Genomic DNA, 17,655 nt, shown 5'->3' with positions numbered 1-17,655 from the left:
TGTCACTTTAAATTTGTATCTTGTATTTATGTAACCTCCATGGTTTCATTCATGGACCTATTCATTAGATGGCCTGATGATATGCTTTGGAAAAAAGTTGCTACACATGTAGCAAATGTTATTTTGTAGTAGGCTAGCTGCTAGCTAGTAGTTAATTTCAGCTTGATATAGTTTAGCTCTAAATAGCCATTTTCACGTTTCTAGCATTCTAAACGCTGCCTGCAGGACATACGACAGAGCTCAAAAACAAAATCCCATACCTGCTCCATCTGTCTGTGTGATCGTATCATCGGAGATCCACTGCTCAGGCCTGTAAGAGGGGAGTCGCGGGAAATTGAAACTAAATCGATACCCGCGCAATCGAACATCAAAATAAACTTTTCATGGACTGACTGGCGTTGCCACTGTAAGTCTGACTCAAATATGTTAAAAACATTTATGAACACGGTGACATTTCAACGAACTAGTGTGTTAACAATTATGTTAATGTTTTGCGTGTTACAGTTCGCCTTATGGCTATGTTAAGCAACGTTTTTAGCCATTACATGTACATAACTTTACGCTAGCCAAGCCACATTAGCCGTGCCATACATTTAGTCCACTGTCCAATGAATACGTGTTGACTGTGTTGTCAGTGCGCGTGATGTTAAAACCGAGTTAGCGGGATGGAGAACAAAGTGGGAGACTGTGAAGATCAGCTGAGGACCACACTGCATTGTGATGACAAGGAGAAGGTGTGTACATTTGTCTTGTTACAGTTAACATACAGCTCTGTAATGGGTAATATACGTTTAAATATGTGACTTTTCCTGCTTTTGACATATCAACATGTTTTATAATAACCCACTCAGCTTCGAAGGAAGTTGGCCTTGTTAAAACAGCAATACCTCAGGACAGCACAAAAACTACAGGTAAGAACTACACCTTTTACTCTGCATATATTACTGGCAGGCTTCCTACATATACTTCTAAAGTCTTAAAATGCATTGAATACGTTAATCTAAAATTCTTCTTCTTAGTTGTATATTTTTAATGATCTGAAATTAAATAATGGCACACCAAATATAAAAATTTAAAAAACATCAGTAGCATATCTGTTTACGTTTTCTCTGGAAAAAAATAAGTCATGTTTTATGAAAACTTGTTCATAACCCAAATAAATGAATGTCATTTTTTTCTAGTTTTGTTTTTTGTAAAATGTATGTTAATTTTAATTCTGAGTGGCTTTTAAAAAGTCTTAAATCTAACTTGCCTACTAGCTGCAGGAGCCCTCTATTAGCCCACTGTTGAAATCCTCTGTCTCACACACACACACACACATCTGCTCACAGCGTGCTGAGCGTTCAGATGTGGTACGGAGTCATGTGAAGAGCAGGATCACACAGCAGAACCAGAAACACCCAGAGGCGACGTCCAACCCTTGTCTCAACCCATCCCCACTGACATTGGACACTCACAATGGGAAAGCCTCCACAGATAACCCTCAGTGCCAGGGAAACACTGGAAGTGAGTCTATGCTATTCAGCTACCATAAACATGTAGTTAATTTCTTCCACAGTACACACGCCGTGAGAATCAGATAAGAACCTTGAGACCTAAGCCAATTTTTTGGGGCCAAAAGTGAAGCTGAAATATGTATATATATAAACTATATAGAATAATTCAACCCTGTAGACAAAAGTGTTTTAATTATACTGTAAAGGCATCCATTGTTGATGCCAACATTCAATAACTCTCACTTCATATCCGAGATGGATGCTAAATCATTTTATACTTTTTTCCTGTTGTCATTCACTATGTCTCCTAATTATTGCCATTGTTATGCAAAGTGAAGTGATTACTATTTATCGTTATTGTTAGTGGGCTTGTAAGCAGAACGGAGATATCAGAGAATTAGTGAAAAGAAAAAAATGGAGATCTTGCACATTTGACACACACACATTTATTTCTTGCCCGTCCATACTGAAACAAAAAACATCTTACAATATGGTTTAGAATATTATGCTGTCAATACACTGAGAAGCAGACAATTGAGAAATCACTTTATTTCCTGATGTTTTGCTGGATCCAGGAGATTCTGAGAACTCCAGGAAGAGCCAGGTGGTTCGGTTCCTGCTCCCCTCTGATGATGCTTGCCCCCAAACGCCAGACCCAAAGCACCACGCAGCCAGAGATCACAGACCCAGTCCGGCCCTGAGACTCAGGTCCAGACGCAGCCGACTGCGCTGGGAGAGGAGGAGCGCCGAGGCCGGACAGAGCATGGACAATAGTGAGGAAGGACCGGAGCAGGGTGAACAGATGGAGGCTACTGCTAGTACAGACGGAAGTGAAGAGAGAGTGACTATACAGGAAACGGAGACCGTGAATGAAAGTGAAGAGCTGTTTTCTGGTACAGAATCTGAGTCACCGTCTCTGCTGCTTTCACACTGGAACACTAGTGGACAAACTGACACGGGAGATAGGCAGGGAAATGGGATATTACAAGGACAACAGGAACAAAGGGAAAAAGAGACTGAGTTAAGAGCTGAAGGCGGGACAACATTAGAATTATCATCTTTGCAGCAAACATGTTTAGACCCTGATACACACACTGAAGGACAAGAAGATGTCAAAGAAAATGGAGGACGAAAGGAGATAGAAAGGGAAGGTGAGAATAGTGAAAAACAGAAGATTGAAAATCTGTGTGAAGATAACCGTATTAAAGATACTGAGCAAAAAACATCAAAGAAAATAGAAAGCGAAAGAAGTCATGATAATATTGAAGAAAAGGAAGAAGAAAAAAGCCAGCTGGTCGGAGGAGAGCGTGACGTCAAAGGTGCTGCGGGTCTCCTTGACTCCTGTACCCTAGTAGAAGGACTCATTTTCCCGGCGGAGTACTACGTTCGAACCACCAGGCGTATGACGTTTTCGCAGAGCCAGCCCGACATGCAGGCCGTCATACTCTCCCAGCTGAGCGTGGGGCGACATCGCAGGGGCCGGGGAAGAGGATCGAAGAGGAGCGCACCAAACCGAGCGTCTATCAGTCCTCGTGTAGAATCGCAGGTTGCCACTAGCGACGAATCTGCAGAGTTGATCAGTCAGAGCTCCAGTGAGATCTCAGGTCAGATCTCAGGTCAGATTTCAAGTCAGATCTCAGCCCGTCAAATCGACACAGACACTTGTTTTTCTCCTACAGTCATCATTGCTCGTCCGGGAAGAGGTAGGAAGACGAGCAGAGGCAGAGGCAGAGGGAGAGGTAGAGGGAGAGGAAGAGGGAGACCGCATACTCCTAGATGCTCTCCTAGTTCAGAAGCACTTCAATTAGGCTTAGAACAAACCCCAAACCATCTCCCACCCTCCGTCTCCCAGGTCTCTTCCTCCCAATCTCTAAGAGGAACCGATGGACCAAAGCCCTGCCTCAGTCCAGTAGAAGCCGTCCCTATGCAGGAGCTCCCCCAGCCTGCGTCCACCCACATCACATCCACACAGCTTTCTTCTTCTGCGGGAGTTTATGTGGTTGAGTCCAGCTCTGCCTCCGCACGTCTGGAGAAGGTCTATCCCATGTTCCTGAAGAGCAGCGGCGGGACGGACGGATTCCCACAGGGGAGTGGAGGTAAGACTGGAATGTGACTATGTTTATCTGGAAATAGAGAATAAAGAAATAGGATTCATTTGGTGAAAAACATCAGTTACTGGTTTGGATACAGTCAGATGTTATTATATGAAGTTAGTGGAAGGCCTTGTAAGAGCAGATAATGTTACAATGAAGCATAATGTAATAATAAAAGGGAATACAACTTGTAATTTAAATAATTGTTACATTATGCGTCATTGTTACATTAGCAGGTCTTACACAACTGGCATCATTACTTGCCTTAAATTTAGCCATGTCACTGACTCCAAATGGCGAAACCTTCCCAGTGCTGCAACTTACTATTATTTTCATTTGTGATTAGACAGACCATTATTTTTTTCATTGATTTTTAAAATAATGACTGTTTGATGGGTAAAAATAAGTACTGTGCTGTACACATTCTTGAACACCTTACGTAGGTGTACACAAGGCGTGGGAGAGTTTGACTGAACAGCAAAGATTAGAGACACCTCCCTGTTTTCTTCAACTAAGATAACATGGCAAATACGGGCATGCACATCACAAGTTCTCAATGTAAAGAGCTTGACTACCTGTTAAAAAAAATAAAGTCAAAATAAACTACACCAGCCATGATCATTGTAATAGATGAACATGGCATGATCCAATGTGATGGTGTTTTGACAATGAATGGAATTTCCTAGCACAAAAAGCTAAAACAGTACCTGGCCACACACAGACATTACTGGATACATTCATTGTTTGTTTTTGCTCCTTAGAGGGAATGGTTCAAATACTTCAAGTTATATACTCAGTAAGGACTATCTTCATGAAGATGTGCCTTACCTGTCTGTTATTGCTTTTATAACATCCATAAATACAGTGTAGATGCAGCAAGATGACTGCAATATTATATAACTACATGCATGTACATCAACATGTGTATTATCTGTGTGTGTGTGTGTGTGTGTGTGTGTGTGTGTGTGTGTGTGTGTGTGTGTGTGTGTGTGTGTGTGTGTGTGTGTGTGTGTGTGCCCTTAATTTTTCCAACTCGGGAAGGAACCCTGCTCTATAACTTCAAAATAGGTGTCTAGGAGATCACCAACAAATGACATAATGAATAGATAATCTAATGTATGAAAGGGAGCTATTTCCTCGTGACTAAATTCCCTGTCCCTTTTCATCCTTGCAGTTTCAGAAAGCCGGCGATCTCTCCTCTTACCGTCCTCTCCAGCGGCCCAACCTTCTCTGCTCCCGCTCCCCTCTCTGTCCCTTGGCCTGCTGCTCGACAACATTATGAACTTTGAAATCCCTCAAGACTTCCATCTCCCAGACGAGCAGTTTGCATCACTGAAGCTGCATAAGCTCCGCCAGGCCGCTCTGGAGTCAGGAGGGGTGGAGTGTTTCACATCGCCGTTTCTCAACACGCGCAGGAGCGTCCGCCGCTCGTACGACGGGGACAGCAGCAGCAGTAACCCAGTGATGCCGCTTCCTCTCAGCCTCACGCCCACAATCTCCAATTCACCACTCTCCACTGAGGCTATAGAGGCTCATACAAAGTCCGTAGACCTGCAAAACTTGTCGATGGAACAAGTGTTCACAGATGCACTGACAAGCCAGCCCTTAACGGAGGATTCATCTAACAGAGAAACGCCCAAAGAGAAACGAGAGACTGAAATACCTCACACAAGCTCTACAGAATCTGTGTCACTGGTTCACGACAATGTTGCTGCCGACTCCGTCGTTTCGTCCAATGAGAAAGATACTGTGATTGTTAATACTCATAGCCAGAGTGCTGTGTCAGGAGGCAACACACACAAATTGATTGACCACCCTGTCAAACCACATCCTTGCAATAACTTTACAGACAGACCTGATGGCAAAGTGAAGGATTGTTTCAACGGGCACTCAGACGAACTTCTAATAAAGGAGCCGTTTGTCGTTTTATCAGAAGAACAGACAGAGTCTCCTGTTGCCGTCCATCCTGTGAAGGATCAGAGGCCTACAAAGCACCATGCAGAAGACACAAGTATCATCAAAACTCTGTCCTTTGATTGCCCTCTACCAAAACCCCCCGAGGACAGCGAAGATCCGGGGGAGTCTCCTGCACAGCATCTGATTGTGAAATCAGCTGCCGAATATTCAGAGGAACCGTCTGAAGCCACCACAAGATCGGTGGAAAATAAAAATCAGGACAGGTGTTTGCAAGTGAACCATAGTGTCCCCACCCAGCTCCTGTTGAGCCCCCCTCTGGCCTCAGCACCGTGCCTCTTCATAACCCCACACCTGGGGCAACCTGCTGTCCCCTCCAGCCCCATGCTACCTTCACTAGGACTCACCCCCCGACCCATCCACGCTGCGCCCCCTATCACATCCTCTCCCTCTGTCCCAGCCCTCACCCTGCCTTCCCCTCCTAGCCAGAGCTCCCCCCTCTCTCCCCCTCCGGCTCTCTCTCTCTGTCCATCCCTCGCTTCCCCCATCCACAGCGGTCGGATCCAGGCTTCATCTGATCTGTCGCAGAGGGTTCAACCAGTCACCTCTCAGACTGTCCCCGGCATCCGGTCCCAAGGCTCAGGTGTGCAGTGCCTGAGAACAGAGGAGACATCGGAGGGACGTACAATGATATGCACGCACACACTGAAGGTAACATTTTTTAATTTACTCCTCGTACAATTTGAAATAATTGTTTTTAGGAAATGTTTGTTTATCTGTAGCACGCACCTCTGTAACATTGTTGTGTGTGTGTGTGTGTGTGTGTGCGTGTGTGTGTGTGTGTGTGCGTGTGTGTGTGTGTGTGTGTGTGTGTGTGTGTGTGTGTGTGTGTGTGTGTGTGTGTGTGTGTGTGTGTGTGTGTGTGTGTGTGTGTGTGTGTGTGTGTGTGTGTGTGTGTGTGTGTGTGTGTGTGTTCAGGCCCCAGCAGGAGGCTGTCTGGTGGACGCCTGCTGTCTGCCCGGGTCCTCAGGTGATTTGTGCGTAGCAGCAGCTGGAAAGTGGGCAGTGTGTCTCTGGAGTCAGACCGCAGCGTCTGATTGGAGCCTAACACACACCTGGGCCTTCAATGAGGTGAGCGTGTGGGTGTGTATGTGTACATGGTTGCCTGCATTTGTTAGTTCAAGCTTTTCAAATAGCAAGATGTTTCTGTTTTATTTCAGTTTAAATGAAAGAGACTATGCAGAACGTTTATATGTTTATGAAAGAGTGACATTTGAGTCACATTTCCAAAAATGAATCAGCTTGAGTTGATTTTGAAATGAATAGACGGTTGAAACTAAAGTAGAACAAAAACAATTTTTGGCAGACTCAACATTTACTGTTTCACGGAATGTCCCATATACTAATATGGCACACTATGAATGATTAATGTCAGTGTTTGTATTCTTTATTTTTTTTATTAACAGCCAGTGATCAATGTGTTTCCTGTGCCGGATGCTGCTGGATTGATTTGTGTGACTCTGGGTCAGTTAGAAATCAGAGAAGTGAGGTGAATACAGCAACACACTCAATCAGACTTTTTGACATCAGGATATTATTTTTCAATGGACGAATCTCTACATGTATTTCTCTATTGTGTATGGGGAAAGCAGACATATATTTGTTCAGAGCTACAGTGTTAATCAGAAGTTAAACATAACTGTGTGTGTGTATGATGCACAGGATGCTGTCGTGCTCCAGCCCCTCTCAGGTTCTTCTCTGTGAGGGTGTGGTCCAGGCTGTGGTGGGCGTGTCCCAGTCCAGAGTGGTTACATCATCTCACTCGGCGCTGGGTTCCACTCTGCAGGTGTTTACGCTGTCAGACTGCGGCAGGTAACACAGAGCTGGTATTGTGTATGTACTGGATTGTCTATGAGTTACTTCCGCACTGCACAGACCATGCCTTAATCTCTTCTCTCTCTTTCTCTAACCCTTTCAGCACACTGAGCTCTGAGCCTCTTGTTTCTCCCGGGGTTTGCGTCGGGGCTCTGGCTCCGGTGGACGGCCTCTCAGACGCACTGGTCGGCACAGATGAGGGCGGATGCCTCTTTGTCTGGTAAGCCAGGTTGCAACAGAGAGATTGTAATGTCACTGCCACCTAAAGTGTTATCTCATGGCTGAAATATTTTATCTATAGGAACTGTTGTAGTGGCTGTCAGAGCAAGCAAGTCCAAACCTGCACAAGTGCTGCTTACTCACAGTTAGCTGTCGATTTAGATTCATGACCACATTTCTTTTTAGAGTGAACTCCATATATGAGTATATTTTCAGGTTGAAATGTCTCGCTCTCTCAGGAGTATGATGAAATAATTGGTAAAGGTGGAGTCAGCGATTCTGGAGAAAGCTTGTTGTCAAAATCAGTGAATATCTCCTCACGATCCGCTACCTGTCTGTAAAATGTGTCCACTAAAGAAATCTGGTGTAAATACACACAGCCTAGGCTCTGTAAACAGGTGGGTTTACAAAGTAGCTCGGCCCGACCCACCGTGGCTAGCAGCAATGCTTTCGATATAGGCTAAGATGTATCCCTACAAAAATACAGGTAGCATGCGTTTTAGTAGTACTGTATCAAGTGTGACAATAAGCTGGTCAATATTTAAATAGGTGTTGAAGCCAAAGTATTAGCCCATGAGTAGCTTAGCCCATATCAATAGCTTCATGTTCATAATATTTACTGATTTTGACAAAAAAAAGTGATTTTGACAACAAGGTTTCTCTAGGAAATGTTTCTCCCCCTTTAATATATTCATGAATTGAGATGAGAAATGCAGGTTGAAAAGTTTTGCTTTAAGTTTTAGTTTAATAGAAGAAGTCCGTGTTTCCTCTTCTTTCAGATAAAAGAATGCTGATGTTCAAATTGAATGTATTTTCTATGTTTGTGTCGTTCCAGGAATTTAAAAACCGGCCAGCTGCTACGGAGAATTCTCCTCGGAGATGGTTTATCTCACAAGGCCTGCCTCAGAGGATACTCCTACTGTGTAAGTATATTTGCTTTGCTTGAAGTTGTCCTAACATTGGCCCGTTCCACCGAAACTATCCCATAAAGTAAAGTAAAGTAAAGTAACCCGTGTGTTTGTTTTTCTTGTTGCACAGGGCGTGCTGTTTGTCCTGCTGCAGCATCAGATGCTCAGCTCCCTGCAGGAGGAAGACAGAGGGGCCGCGGCAAGAGATCAAATGTTTTTGGAGGAAGGAAAGGAAGAGGAAAAGAAGATGTCCGCCATGTTCTCCTTGGTCGCCGTTAACCCCATGAGTGAGAAATCCGTTGTGGCTACTCGGCTGTATCCGCCCAAAGCCTGGTCTGGCAGGTGAGATGAAGACTTATAAACAGCAATCACGGCATTCTGCGGTCAATTACTTCTCGATAATGCCAGCTGTAAAGGATAATTCACTGCTGCTATGGACCTATAGATATTGTTCTGATAGGTCACTCCCTGTCATATCAATCCACCGACAGATGCAATCAGTTACGTACTACTCCTTCAGAAAACAATTGAATACTTTTTCAACATGACTTTGGATGTCTCTGGAGAGCAGGGAACTCCGAAGTCATGGTTAATGTTTTAAAAAGACTTCAGTCAAGACGACGTGAGTGACATTGGCCTCACAGTTACATAGTTGCCGTGTGGCCAAACCGTAGCGGGCAATTAAAACAAAAATAAGTATCAATAAAACCAAACTTAAAACATAATTTTGCTTCTATAAATTAATTGGTTTAGTAAGTAGCCGTGTTGTGGGATAGTGTATAGCGAACGGGTATCACTCGAGAAATAAAGACCGACGAGGTGCTTGTTCAGCTATACATTATACCTTACTCATACACACTCATGTGATTAACACTCATATGTGCGTCTTGTGTTCAGCAGGCTGTGTGAAGCTGACGTGAGCGGCTCCGGCGTGGTGGGCCTGAGTCAGAGTGGCTGTGTGTGTGTGTGGGAGCTTGGGCGGCGTGGAGCCTCCAGGATGGTGTGGGCTCCCGAGAGCGAAGGCTGGCAGCTAGCCCGATGGGGGGGTGGGGGAGGTACGCTGGTGACTGGACATCACAACGGGGATGTTAGCTTACACCGCTACAGTCTCAGTCAGACTTCACCCTGCCAATAACATTAAAGACCCTTTTATTACTTTTATCAAATTAATAAGGTTTGTCTGTCTTTGCGTTTATATGAACATTTTAACAGACTTCAGCACCATATTTGGTTATTCTGCCTGATCCAATGCGGTTCTGTGGATTTCCTCAAAGACATTTCAGCTGGAGAAAAAATTCAACTTTGAGGTACAGGAGTGTCTCCGCACTACGAAGATAAAGACATTTATATACTGTAAACGGAATGTATACAACAAGTCACTGGCCTGCTAGTAAATCTTTATTTTGATAACATAACGTCAGCAAGACAAATTGTTCTTCTACATTGTATATCCATTCCTCCAGCCTGTTAAACAGTGTGTACACTTCTTAGAGTGCTAGTTTATCTAATACTGAACCCCTTTGTGTGAAAATGTCTACTTTATGGTGGATTTTCCCTTTTTAAGACCACTGTAACTCCACTTTGAAAACCACTTTGTGTTTTATTATTGCTGCTGTTCACTGTTCCTTACTTGAATATGTTGTTATATTTCTTATATTTAAAGAAAAAGGTGTTGCCAAAGTTTGTTTCAATACTTAACATTAAAGATTTGTGAATTATGTTGTATTTTATGTCTAACACTATATTGCTAACCACAACCTTATTATAGATGTAGAAAAATATGACTGTTAGAAGACCAATTTTTAAATATAAGTGTTAGTTTGCATTAGTGCATTTAGGATGCAAAGAACTTTGAATTCAAATATGTAATTACTGTTGACGTCCACCAACAGGCGCCAAAAGACTGTGCTCACTACTTGTTTCAGATCTTTGGCAAACTCATGTTGACAAAAGACAGCATGGCAGGGTAGATTAATCCTGGCATTTGAATATTTTACACCAAGTATTCATCTCCAACTGAAACACAATTATGTCAAATTCCCTCAAGGCCTCTAACTAGTCAAACTCCTGAGATTTTTCCTCATATAGGGGAATGGGGATTGTGAAATGGTATGAGGGGCAACATAAAATACGAAAATATTATCCATTTCAAAAATATGTTTACAAAATCAGTCTTTTGTAAAAAACTAATACTTCAAATACTGTGAGTCAAAGTTGTTACTTTTACTATTTAAAAAGTCAGTTCCACCAAATTATATTTAGCCACATGGTATTTTTTTGCCCTAATTGCTACACAATTCTGTGGCAGTAATAACAGTTACTTTTGTAATTTGCATCAAACAGCCTTTTAAACGGCGTGTAAAACCACCAGTTTGGGTTTGTGCAGGCCGACATCAAGTGTGGATAAAACAATATCACAAGGCGAAATAAGTAGCCATTCCGGAGCTTTCCATTGTTTACCCAGTTAGGTCATTTTTATATATATATTCAAAAAGGACTACTTGAGTGCCATTTCTTAGGTCAAGAATGAACTTTGAATTTTTGTATGAAACAAATGTGAACATCTTGACTGTGACAAACAATTGGTCTTGTTCAGAGAATCTTTATTTAAACTTCAGTACAATTTAAACCATCTTTACAACACATATTCAGCAGTATGTACACATTTGCACATCTTGTCGAGACCAGGCAATCTAAAACAGCTTTTTTAAAAAAAGTGTAAAAACTAACTACAGGGAGAATGTACATGATGAAGACATATTAACATGGTCCATTTCTCAACATACAACACAGATAAAAAACACTAGAGAAACAGACAAGATTTTTTTCCATTCACACATTCGAGTCAGGCTCTCAATCCTGCCACCACACATCTACACGAGAGATTCACGAATAAACAACCAGAGATAATCTGTGGGGAACTTCAAGATGACTTTGAACACATGGAAAACTACCATCATCCTCTATCTCCCGAACACACAGGGTTTAACTCCAGCGATCCAACCATCTTGGTGTTTGTCAAGAGCAAGCGTCACCAAGAAAGAGTGTCTATTAAAAGCAGGAAGAAAATTTAAGAAAAAGTTGTTCAAGAGACTGAAGCTCAAATTTCATGTACAAGAGTGAGATTAATTTTCATGGTACATGTCAAAGCCCCAGATGACAAAAAGAAGCACCCGTTACACAATATCCCTTGAATAACATACAGTATATTCAAAGGATCAGTTCCCTGCTCAGAGGGTGGCTGACAGGAAGAAGTGGCCAGTGGCTAAAGAGTGATTGAAGATGTGAGTGAGGTGATCTATTGTGCAGGAACAGGTGGCTTGCTGTCCAGCAGTTTCTCCACCATGAGCTTGGCGTAGCGAATGCGGCTTGCCAGCTCCTTACTGCAGCCAAACTCCTCCAGCAGAGACAGCTTGTAGGTGCGGAAGTCTCGCTTCTCGTCGATGTAGGTCACAGCGCCCATCAGCGGACACAGGATCAGCTTAGTGTGGTCCTAGGGTGGAGTCAGGAAAAAGACGGGTTCAAGACTTGTGAACAAGGCAAAAAGAAATTCAAAAAAAATCAACGGTTAAGTCACATATTGTGCTCATTTTCAGGTTCAAAATTGTAATTTGGGCTTCTAGTAGAAACCATTTTCATGGTATAGTGTCCATGAAACCCTTAATATTACTCAGTGACATTCCTAAATCTACTCTTTTAAGCCTTATGTCTATTTAAGCCCCGCCTTCATAAAGCCGTATCTGCTCTGAAGGCCCTGGATCTTAATACTGGGTTGAAAACCAACTGCCAGTTAGATTCAGTGGGATCTGGTAGTGTGCAACCCGGTATCACGCCGAGGCGTGAGATCCACACGCATGGACCGGCGGCTCTATTACACGCCTTGCCTGACCAGCCGCCGTCTAAATGAACGGAGGAATAGTCTAAATGAACGGAGGAATAGCACCAACAGGGGCCGACATGTTCTCCCAGGAATAGCACGACATGTTCTCCCAGCATTTCAATACTATCTAGCTGCAGCCCCCTGGGTGGTTAGGGCAAGGGGACAGGGAGAGGTTAGAATATAGATAAAACATTGACGGAAAACCGCGGCGGACATCTTGACAACGGGAGGTGCGCGACCGCGGCGGCCATCTTGACAACGGGAGGTGCGCGTGTAACTCACACGCCCTGGTCAGGCAAGGCGTGTAATAGAGCCGCCGGTCCTCGGCGTGAGATTGGGTTGTAGTGTGCTTCTCACAGGTGGAGGTAGTGCCAGGTTAAGTTGGTAATGGGGACTGTGTCTTCTCCCCTTATGACATCATAAGGGGAGAGTTATCTGACTGGGTTTTTTGAACACAAAAAAAGATATGCAGATTGTTTTTTTTTGTCATACTTTGGGAGTCCTAAGATACACTGGGGACCATATCAATGTTTGAAAAAAAATAAAATAAAAAAGGGCATTTTGCATAATAACTTTTTAACGTGATACAATTAAAATCCACTAACCTGGAAGAAGTTGATCTGAACGGTGCCGTTGGTGAGGTGCAGTACAATGGCGCTCTTGGTTCTGAACCAGATGGAGAGGTAAGGCAGCCGCGCCAGCTCGTCTCCATCCCGCCGCGCAATGTTAGCGCCGGCCTTAAGAAGGTGCTCGCTCATGTAGTTACGGAAGTATTTCAGCAACGTTATCTGCAAGGGGGATTAAAAGAAAATACATAAGATTCCACACCAATTATATGGAGAACATAAAGTGTGAATGCATAAACCTCAATTAACTTGCAAAAGTTAATCGAAGGTAGCAAGTAGTAAGTGCAAAGCCCACTGCTGACCTTCTTGTTGAGCGCAGGGGGATAGGTGCGGACGCTGAGGTAGGATTCAGTTGCCGTCTTGTCAATGTACTGCAGACTGTCTCCGTCAGTGTACATGATCAGACGGGTGTAATCGTTGAACAGAACGCCCACGCTGTTGTCACAGAGCTGGTAACCTGAAATACACATTCAAGACTCTGGATTAGGATCCAATAAAGGAAATGTGTTTATGATGAATTTCAAATAAAATAAGTACTCAGCAGGACACTTGACAGTCAAACAATCCTTCATATCACTATGCTACATATACACAAACCCCTAGGTCAGAGATTAAACACTTTTTGAATGCAACTTTTAATTGAACCTAAATTGCCATCGTCTGCCATTTAGACAATCTTTTAGACAGTGATAAAGGTTGGCCAATGAGGCCAAATCTATTGCTCATAGATGTCCATAAAATCAAAATTTAAAAAAAGAAAACGTTTAGAAAGTATATTGTATAGCTGCAGGTGGGGAGTCTAATGCTTACCTAATCCATATTTGTCAGAGTAGTCTACCCATTTGCTGATCCAGAAGATGGGAATACATGCAGGATCCTCTGCCTCTTCTGAAAATACAAAACAAAATCTTTGGATGAAGTTGACAATCATCAAAACCTCTAAAACATGCTTCCAGAAAACTAAAAAGGATTCTTCATTCAAACTGAATATTCTGGACTCACCTTGGCAGATGACGTCCTTCTCCGAGGGCTTGGCCGCCATGATGGTGTTCAGCTGCTGCAGCAAATCTTTCAGGTTGTTTTCCGACGGCTCGGGCTCCCTACACACAAATCACAACATTTAATTAAGACCCTCTAAACCACAACTCCTACAGAGCATGATACATATTTCACATGTTCAATTCTACATTTCATTTGATATATTTTAATATTCTTTAAAATATTATGGAAAACGTAATAATCCAGAGACATAATGCAATATTTCTCACCTTTGCGGCTGTCCGTCCTTCATGTCCACCTTCTCTGTCCCTGCTGGAAAGAGAAAACTAAGTTAGTCAAGTCATTAACACTTGCAGACTTTCCATGTGTCTGCATTATGAGACATACCGGTATTTATTATGCAGTCATTTATTGCCATTACCCTTGTTGTTAATGGCTGTGAGCGGACGTCTCTGGTTGAGCTCCATAGCCGTGGAGGGGGCGATGGAGAAACGTGGGGGCACAGTGAGGCAGGTAGTGGGCAGACGGACGGGGATGTAGCCGCTAGTGATGAACTCGTCGGCTTGCAGCTCAGCGATGGTCGGCCTTTGGGCGGGGTCGGCGTGCAACATCCGCTTGATCAGAGAAGAAGCAGCTGGGTTGATGTGCTGCATGGAGAGGGGTTAAATCAGTTTAAGGAGGAGAAAGCAGCAATTATGAGGTTTAAAAATATATATCCTATACTATTTTTTAAAGTGATAATGTGCTACGGAAGTCAAGCTCACCCAGGGGATGGTGTAGTTGTTCTTCTTGATGCGGTTGTAGGTTTCCTTCAGACAGGAGGTCTCAAATGGGGGTTTGCCCACCAGCAAAGTGTACCTGTGAGGGAATCGAGACAGTGAGGAGGGTTGATCCAAATGGGGTGAAACAAGTGAATCAGGCAGTGGAACCGTCTCCCCGCCGCGGTTGATTCAGACTTACAGTATACATCCCAGAGACCACACGTCCACCTCGTAGCTGTGGCCTTTCTTGCACAGCACTTCGGGTGCGATGTAGTTGGGCGTTCCACACAAGGTTTTCTTCCTCTCGCCATCAAATTCAATCTTGGTGGCCAAACCAAAGTCCCCTGATAAGAAATACAAAGATAATTGTTTGTGGACTTCCAGGACACATTATTTTTATATTTAAAATGTCATTAAAAAAAAGAAAAAAAAGAGGATTTTAAGAGTTTGATCGTCATGAGAAATATCTGCACCAGTCAGTGGAAACTACACATGCGGGAAGTATGACATATTTCAGATAAGATGGCTGAGGTGTGTCCTGTCCTTTAATTTTCTGGACCAACAGGTTTGTTTGTTTGACTATAGATCAAACCTGACTGGTATTTATTATCGCCGCCTCAGGAAATAAGAAAAATCTAGAGTTAAGTTTACGCCATCTAACGGATTGTATTACCTATCTTGACCTCCATGTCATCATTGAGGAAGATGTTGCCCAGCTTCAGGTCTCTGTGGATGACTCTGTTGGTGTGCAGGTACATGACGCCATTGAGCAGGTGGGTCATGTAGTAGCGAGCCTCGGGTTCTGTCACGGCCTTACGACGCTTGTGCAGCTCCAACAAGGACTGGAAATAAAAGGGAAAAAAAAGGGAAATTATTGGACAGAAAAAGTTAAATGGAAACAAAATGGATGGGTTTGTAAGTCTCATTTTCCTGCTATAAGACTTGAGGCCACTGAGGGAATACTGCAGCAGCTATGCAAGAGGGGATAAAGGTTTTGAAACTAAAAAGTGATCTGTGGTGGACACTCAGTCCACTGCAAAGATTTGATGAGGTGACTATATTGGAACTAGAAAAAAGGGAACTATTTCGTCTCGGGAAAAAAGGTTCAAATAAGCAATAAAAAACACAAGTTCTCAATTTTTTTTGTAAGATCTTAAAAGTTGCCACAGAATAGTTCAGCTTTGAGAGACAGCGGTGTAATGTAAAATATGTATTGGAACGAAAAATATTTCTGTATCCGGATCTGAACAGGACACTGAATCCAATTCAAATATTTAGGGAGGTGACCATGGCAGCACAAAAAGCGGACAAAGTCGACAAATATGAATGTGAATGAGAAGCAAACCAATTAACTTAATGTTACATATTACAAGTTGTATCTTAAGCGGTCACGTTGAAATTCCCTATTGCTTTTCTTCCAGTTTAACACTTTAAGCAGCTTCCTCTGGCAAGGGAGGTAAACGGACGCTACCGCCGTGGTGACCGTTGGCCCTGGGCCGTGAGAGCAGCTCTTTCCCCCCAGTCACTTACCCTTCTCCTGCAAATTTCCAGGACAACGAAAACGAAGTCGTCGTTTTCAAAGAACCCTTGAAACCCGACGACGTTGGCGTGGTTGAGACTCTTGTGAATGGCGATCTCGGAGGACATCTTCTCCCTCTGGTGCTGCTTCAGGATCAGCGACTTTGGCACAATTTTACCGGCGAAAACCTGCTTCGTCTCCAGGTCTGTGATTTCATAGCATTTGGCGAATCCACCTTTACCGAGGAACCGTCCCCTCTCGTATTTCTTCATGGTGCGAGGGTCCACCAGAACATCTGGGATTTCTTTGAGTGGAGCCAATTTGGGATCGACGTGTGCCGACGGATTAGCAGGCTTCGAGTAAGGAGCAGGCTTAGATTGAGGAGCACTCATTTTTGGATTAAAGTGCTCTTCGGCGTCTTTAAAAGTAAAAGTTACAGACTCTTCAGCAGGCCAGGTGTCGATTAAAGTTGCAAAGGGCTCAACCGACGTTAGCCTGTTCCCATACACTTCTGAATTCAAATAAAAACTAACGATAACCACTTTTGAACGAGAACGTTATTCAAACCTTTGACTCGGCGATAAAGATGAATGTATGGCACGCGAGTCTGAACATTAAAAAAAGAGACGGGAGAACGACATTAGATGAATTAACAGGCTCGTCCCTCGGTGGCTGCAGCGTTGCTTTTGACAACAGTCTCCGGCACAAGTTTAAAATGCTGCCTCGGTCGTTATGTCGCTCTCTGATTGGTCCCCTGGATTTGAATTCCAAGCGGTGCCGCAAAGCATCTTGGGAAGACCAGTGCAAAAACAGCCAATCACCGCACGAGAGAGCCATATCCTGCGCTGTGATTGGCTACATGCGGTTGATTGTCTCTTATCGTGTCCCAAAAACAAAGTGCCGACGGGAAATGAAGTCACAGTGGGATTTAATTTTAAAAAGTTGAGTTGTTTTGTGTTGATCACATGATGATGTTTTTAATATTTTCTGCTCAAGTAGAAATAAACAAGCACATTTTTAATAGAAATTTTATTTTCATTCTGTTCTGTTTTGCTAATGTACAATGCAAAAGATGCATTATAGCATATTACCATTTTTGCAAAAAACAATATACTTTTTCTCTTTTACTCTCCACTAGGCTATATTGCAATAAGAGAATTGTGTGTTTTACTTATTATTTGACAGATATAAGTAGGCGACCAGACAAGCTTCTTTCAGATTCGATTTAAAAAAAAAAAAAAAAAAAAAAACTATAACTATAACTATAACTATAAGGAGTTTAAAAAAATAATTTAATCTGCCCATCAGCATAATTAAAAAGTTACATTATGTGGATCTCAACTAACTACGACTTTTACAACTTTT

At 43.0% G+C, this 17,655-nt stretch overlaps 2 protein-coding genes across 2 annotated transcripts; one reads left to right on the top strand and one right to left on the bottom strand.

Annotated features, from left to right (window-relative positions):
• Positions 1-665: 665 nt before the first annotated feature.
• palb2 (partner and localizer of BRCA2) lies at positions 666-10,136 on the top strand (the record flags this gene model as incomplete). Its single annotated transcript, XM_080029904.1, has 13 exons — positions 666-734; positions 852-911; positions 1,332-1,506; positions 2,072-3,112; positions 3,374-3,592; positions 4,764-6,214; positions 6,482-6,634; positions 6,970-7,052; positions 7,226-7,375; positions 7,482-7,598; positions 8,433-8,520; positions 8,636-8,847; positions 9,403-10,136. The coding sequence occupies 13 exons, from the start codon at positions 666-668 to the stop codon at positions 9,638-9,640; spliced, it is 4,056 nt and encodes a 1,351-aa protein (XP_079886030.1). The 3' UTR covers positions 9,641-10,136.
• Positions 10,137-11,103: 967 nt separating this feature from the next.
• Positions 11,104-16,952, bottom strand: plk1 (polo-like kinase 1). Its single transcript, XM_080028756.1, has 11 exons — positions 16,302-16,952; positions 15,445-15,613; positions 14,971-15,115; positions 14,775-14,868; positions 14,432-14,657; positions 14,280-14,322; positions 14,014-14,111; positions 13,822-13,899; positions 13,314-13,468; positions 12,991-13,173; positions 11,104-11,998 (listed from the first exon to the last, which is right to left on the bottom strand). The coding sequence occupies exons 1-11, from the start codon at positions 16,680-16,682 to the stop codon at positions 11,804-11,806; spliced, it is 1,767 nt and encodes a 588-aa protein (XP_079884882.1). The 5' UTR covers positions 16,683-16,952; the 3' UTR covers positions 11,104-11,803.
• Positions 16,953-17,655: the final 703 nt, after the last annotated feature.

This window comes from Ammodytes marinus, assembly GCF_949987685.1.
Source record: "Ammodytes marinus genome assembly, chromosome: 6".
NCBI classification, from domain to species: domain Eukaryota; kingdom Metazoa; phylum Chordata; class Actinopteri; order Uranoscopiformes; family Ammodytidae; genus Ammodytes; species Ammodytes marinus.
Note: the sequence above shows the minus strand (reverse complement) of the source record. Positions and strands in the feature narration are given on the sequence as shown.

Bases quoted from the DNA above. Each gene is read 5' to 3' on its own strand.
- plk1 (XM_080028756.1), bottom strand. From the start codon at position 16,682: ATGAGTGCTCCTCAATCTAAGCCTGCTCCTTACTCGAAGCCTGCTAAT. The intron at 14,658-14,774 runs GTGAGCTTGACT...CTCTCCATGCAG, and splicing joins ACAACTACACCATCCCCTGG to CACATCAACCCAGCTGCTTC. The intron at 14,323-14,431 runs GTAATGGCAATA...TTCTCTTTCCAG, and splicing joins CACAGCCATTAACAACAAGG to CAGGGACAGAGAAGGTGGAC.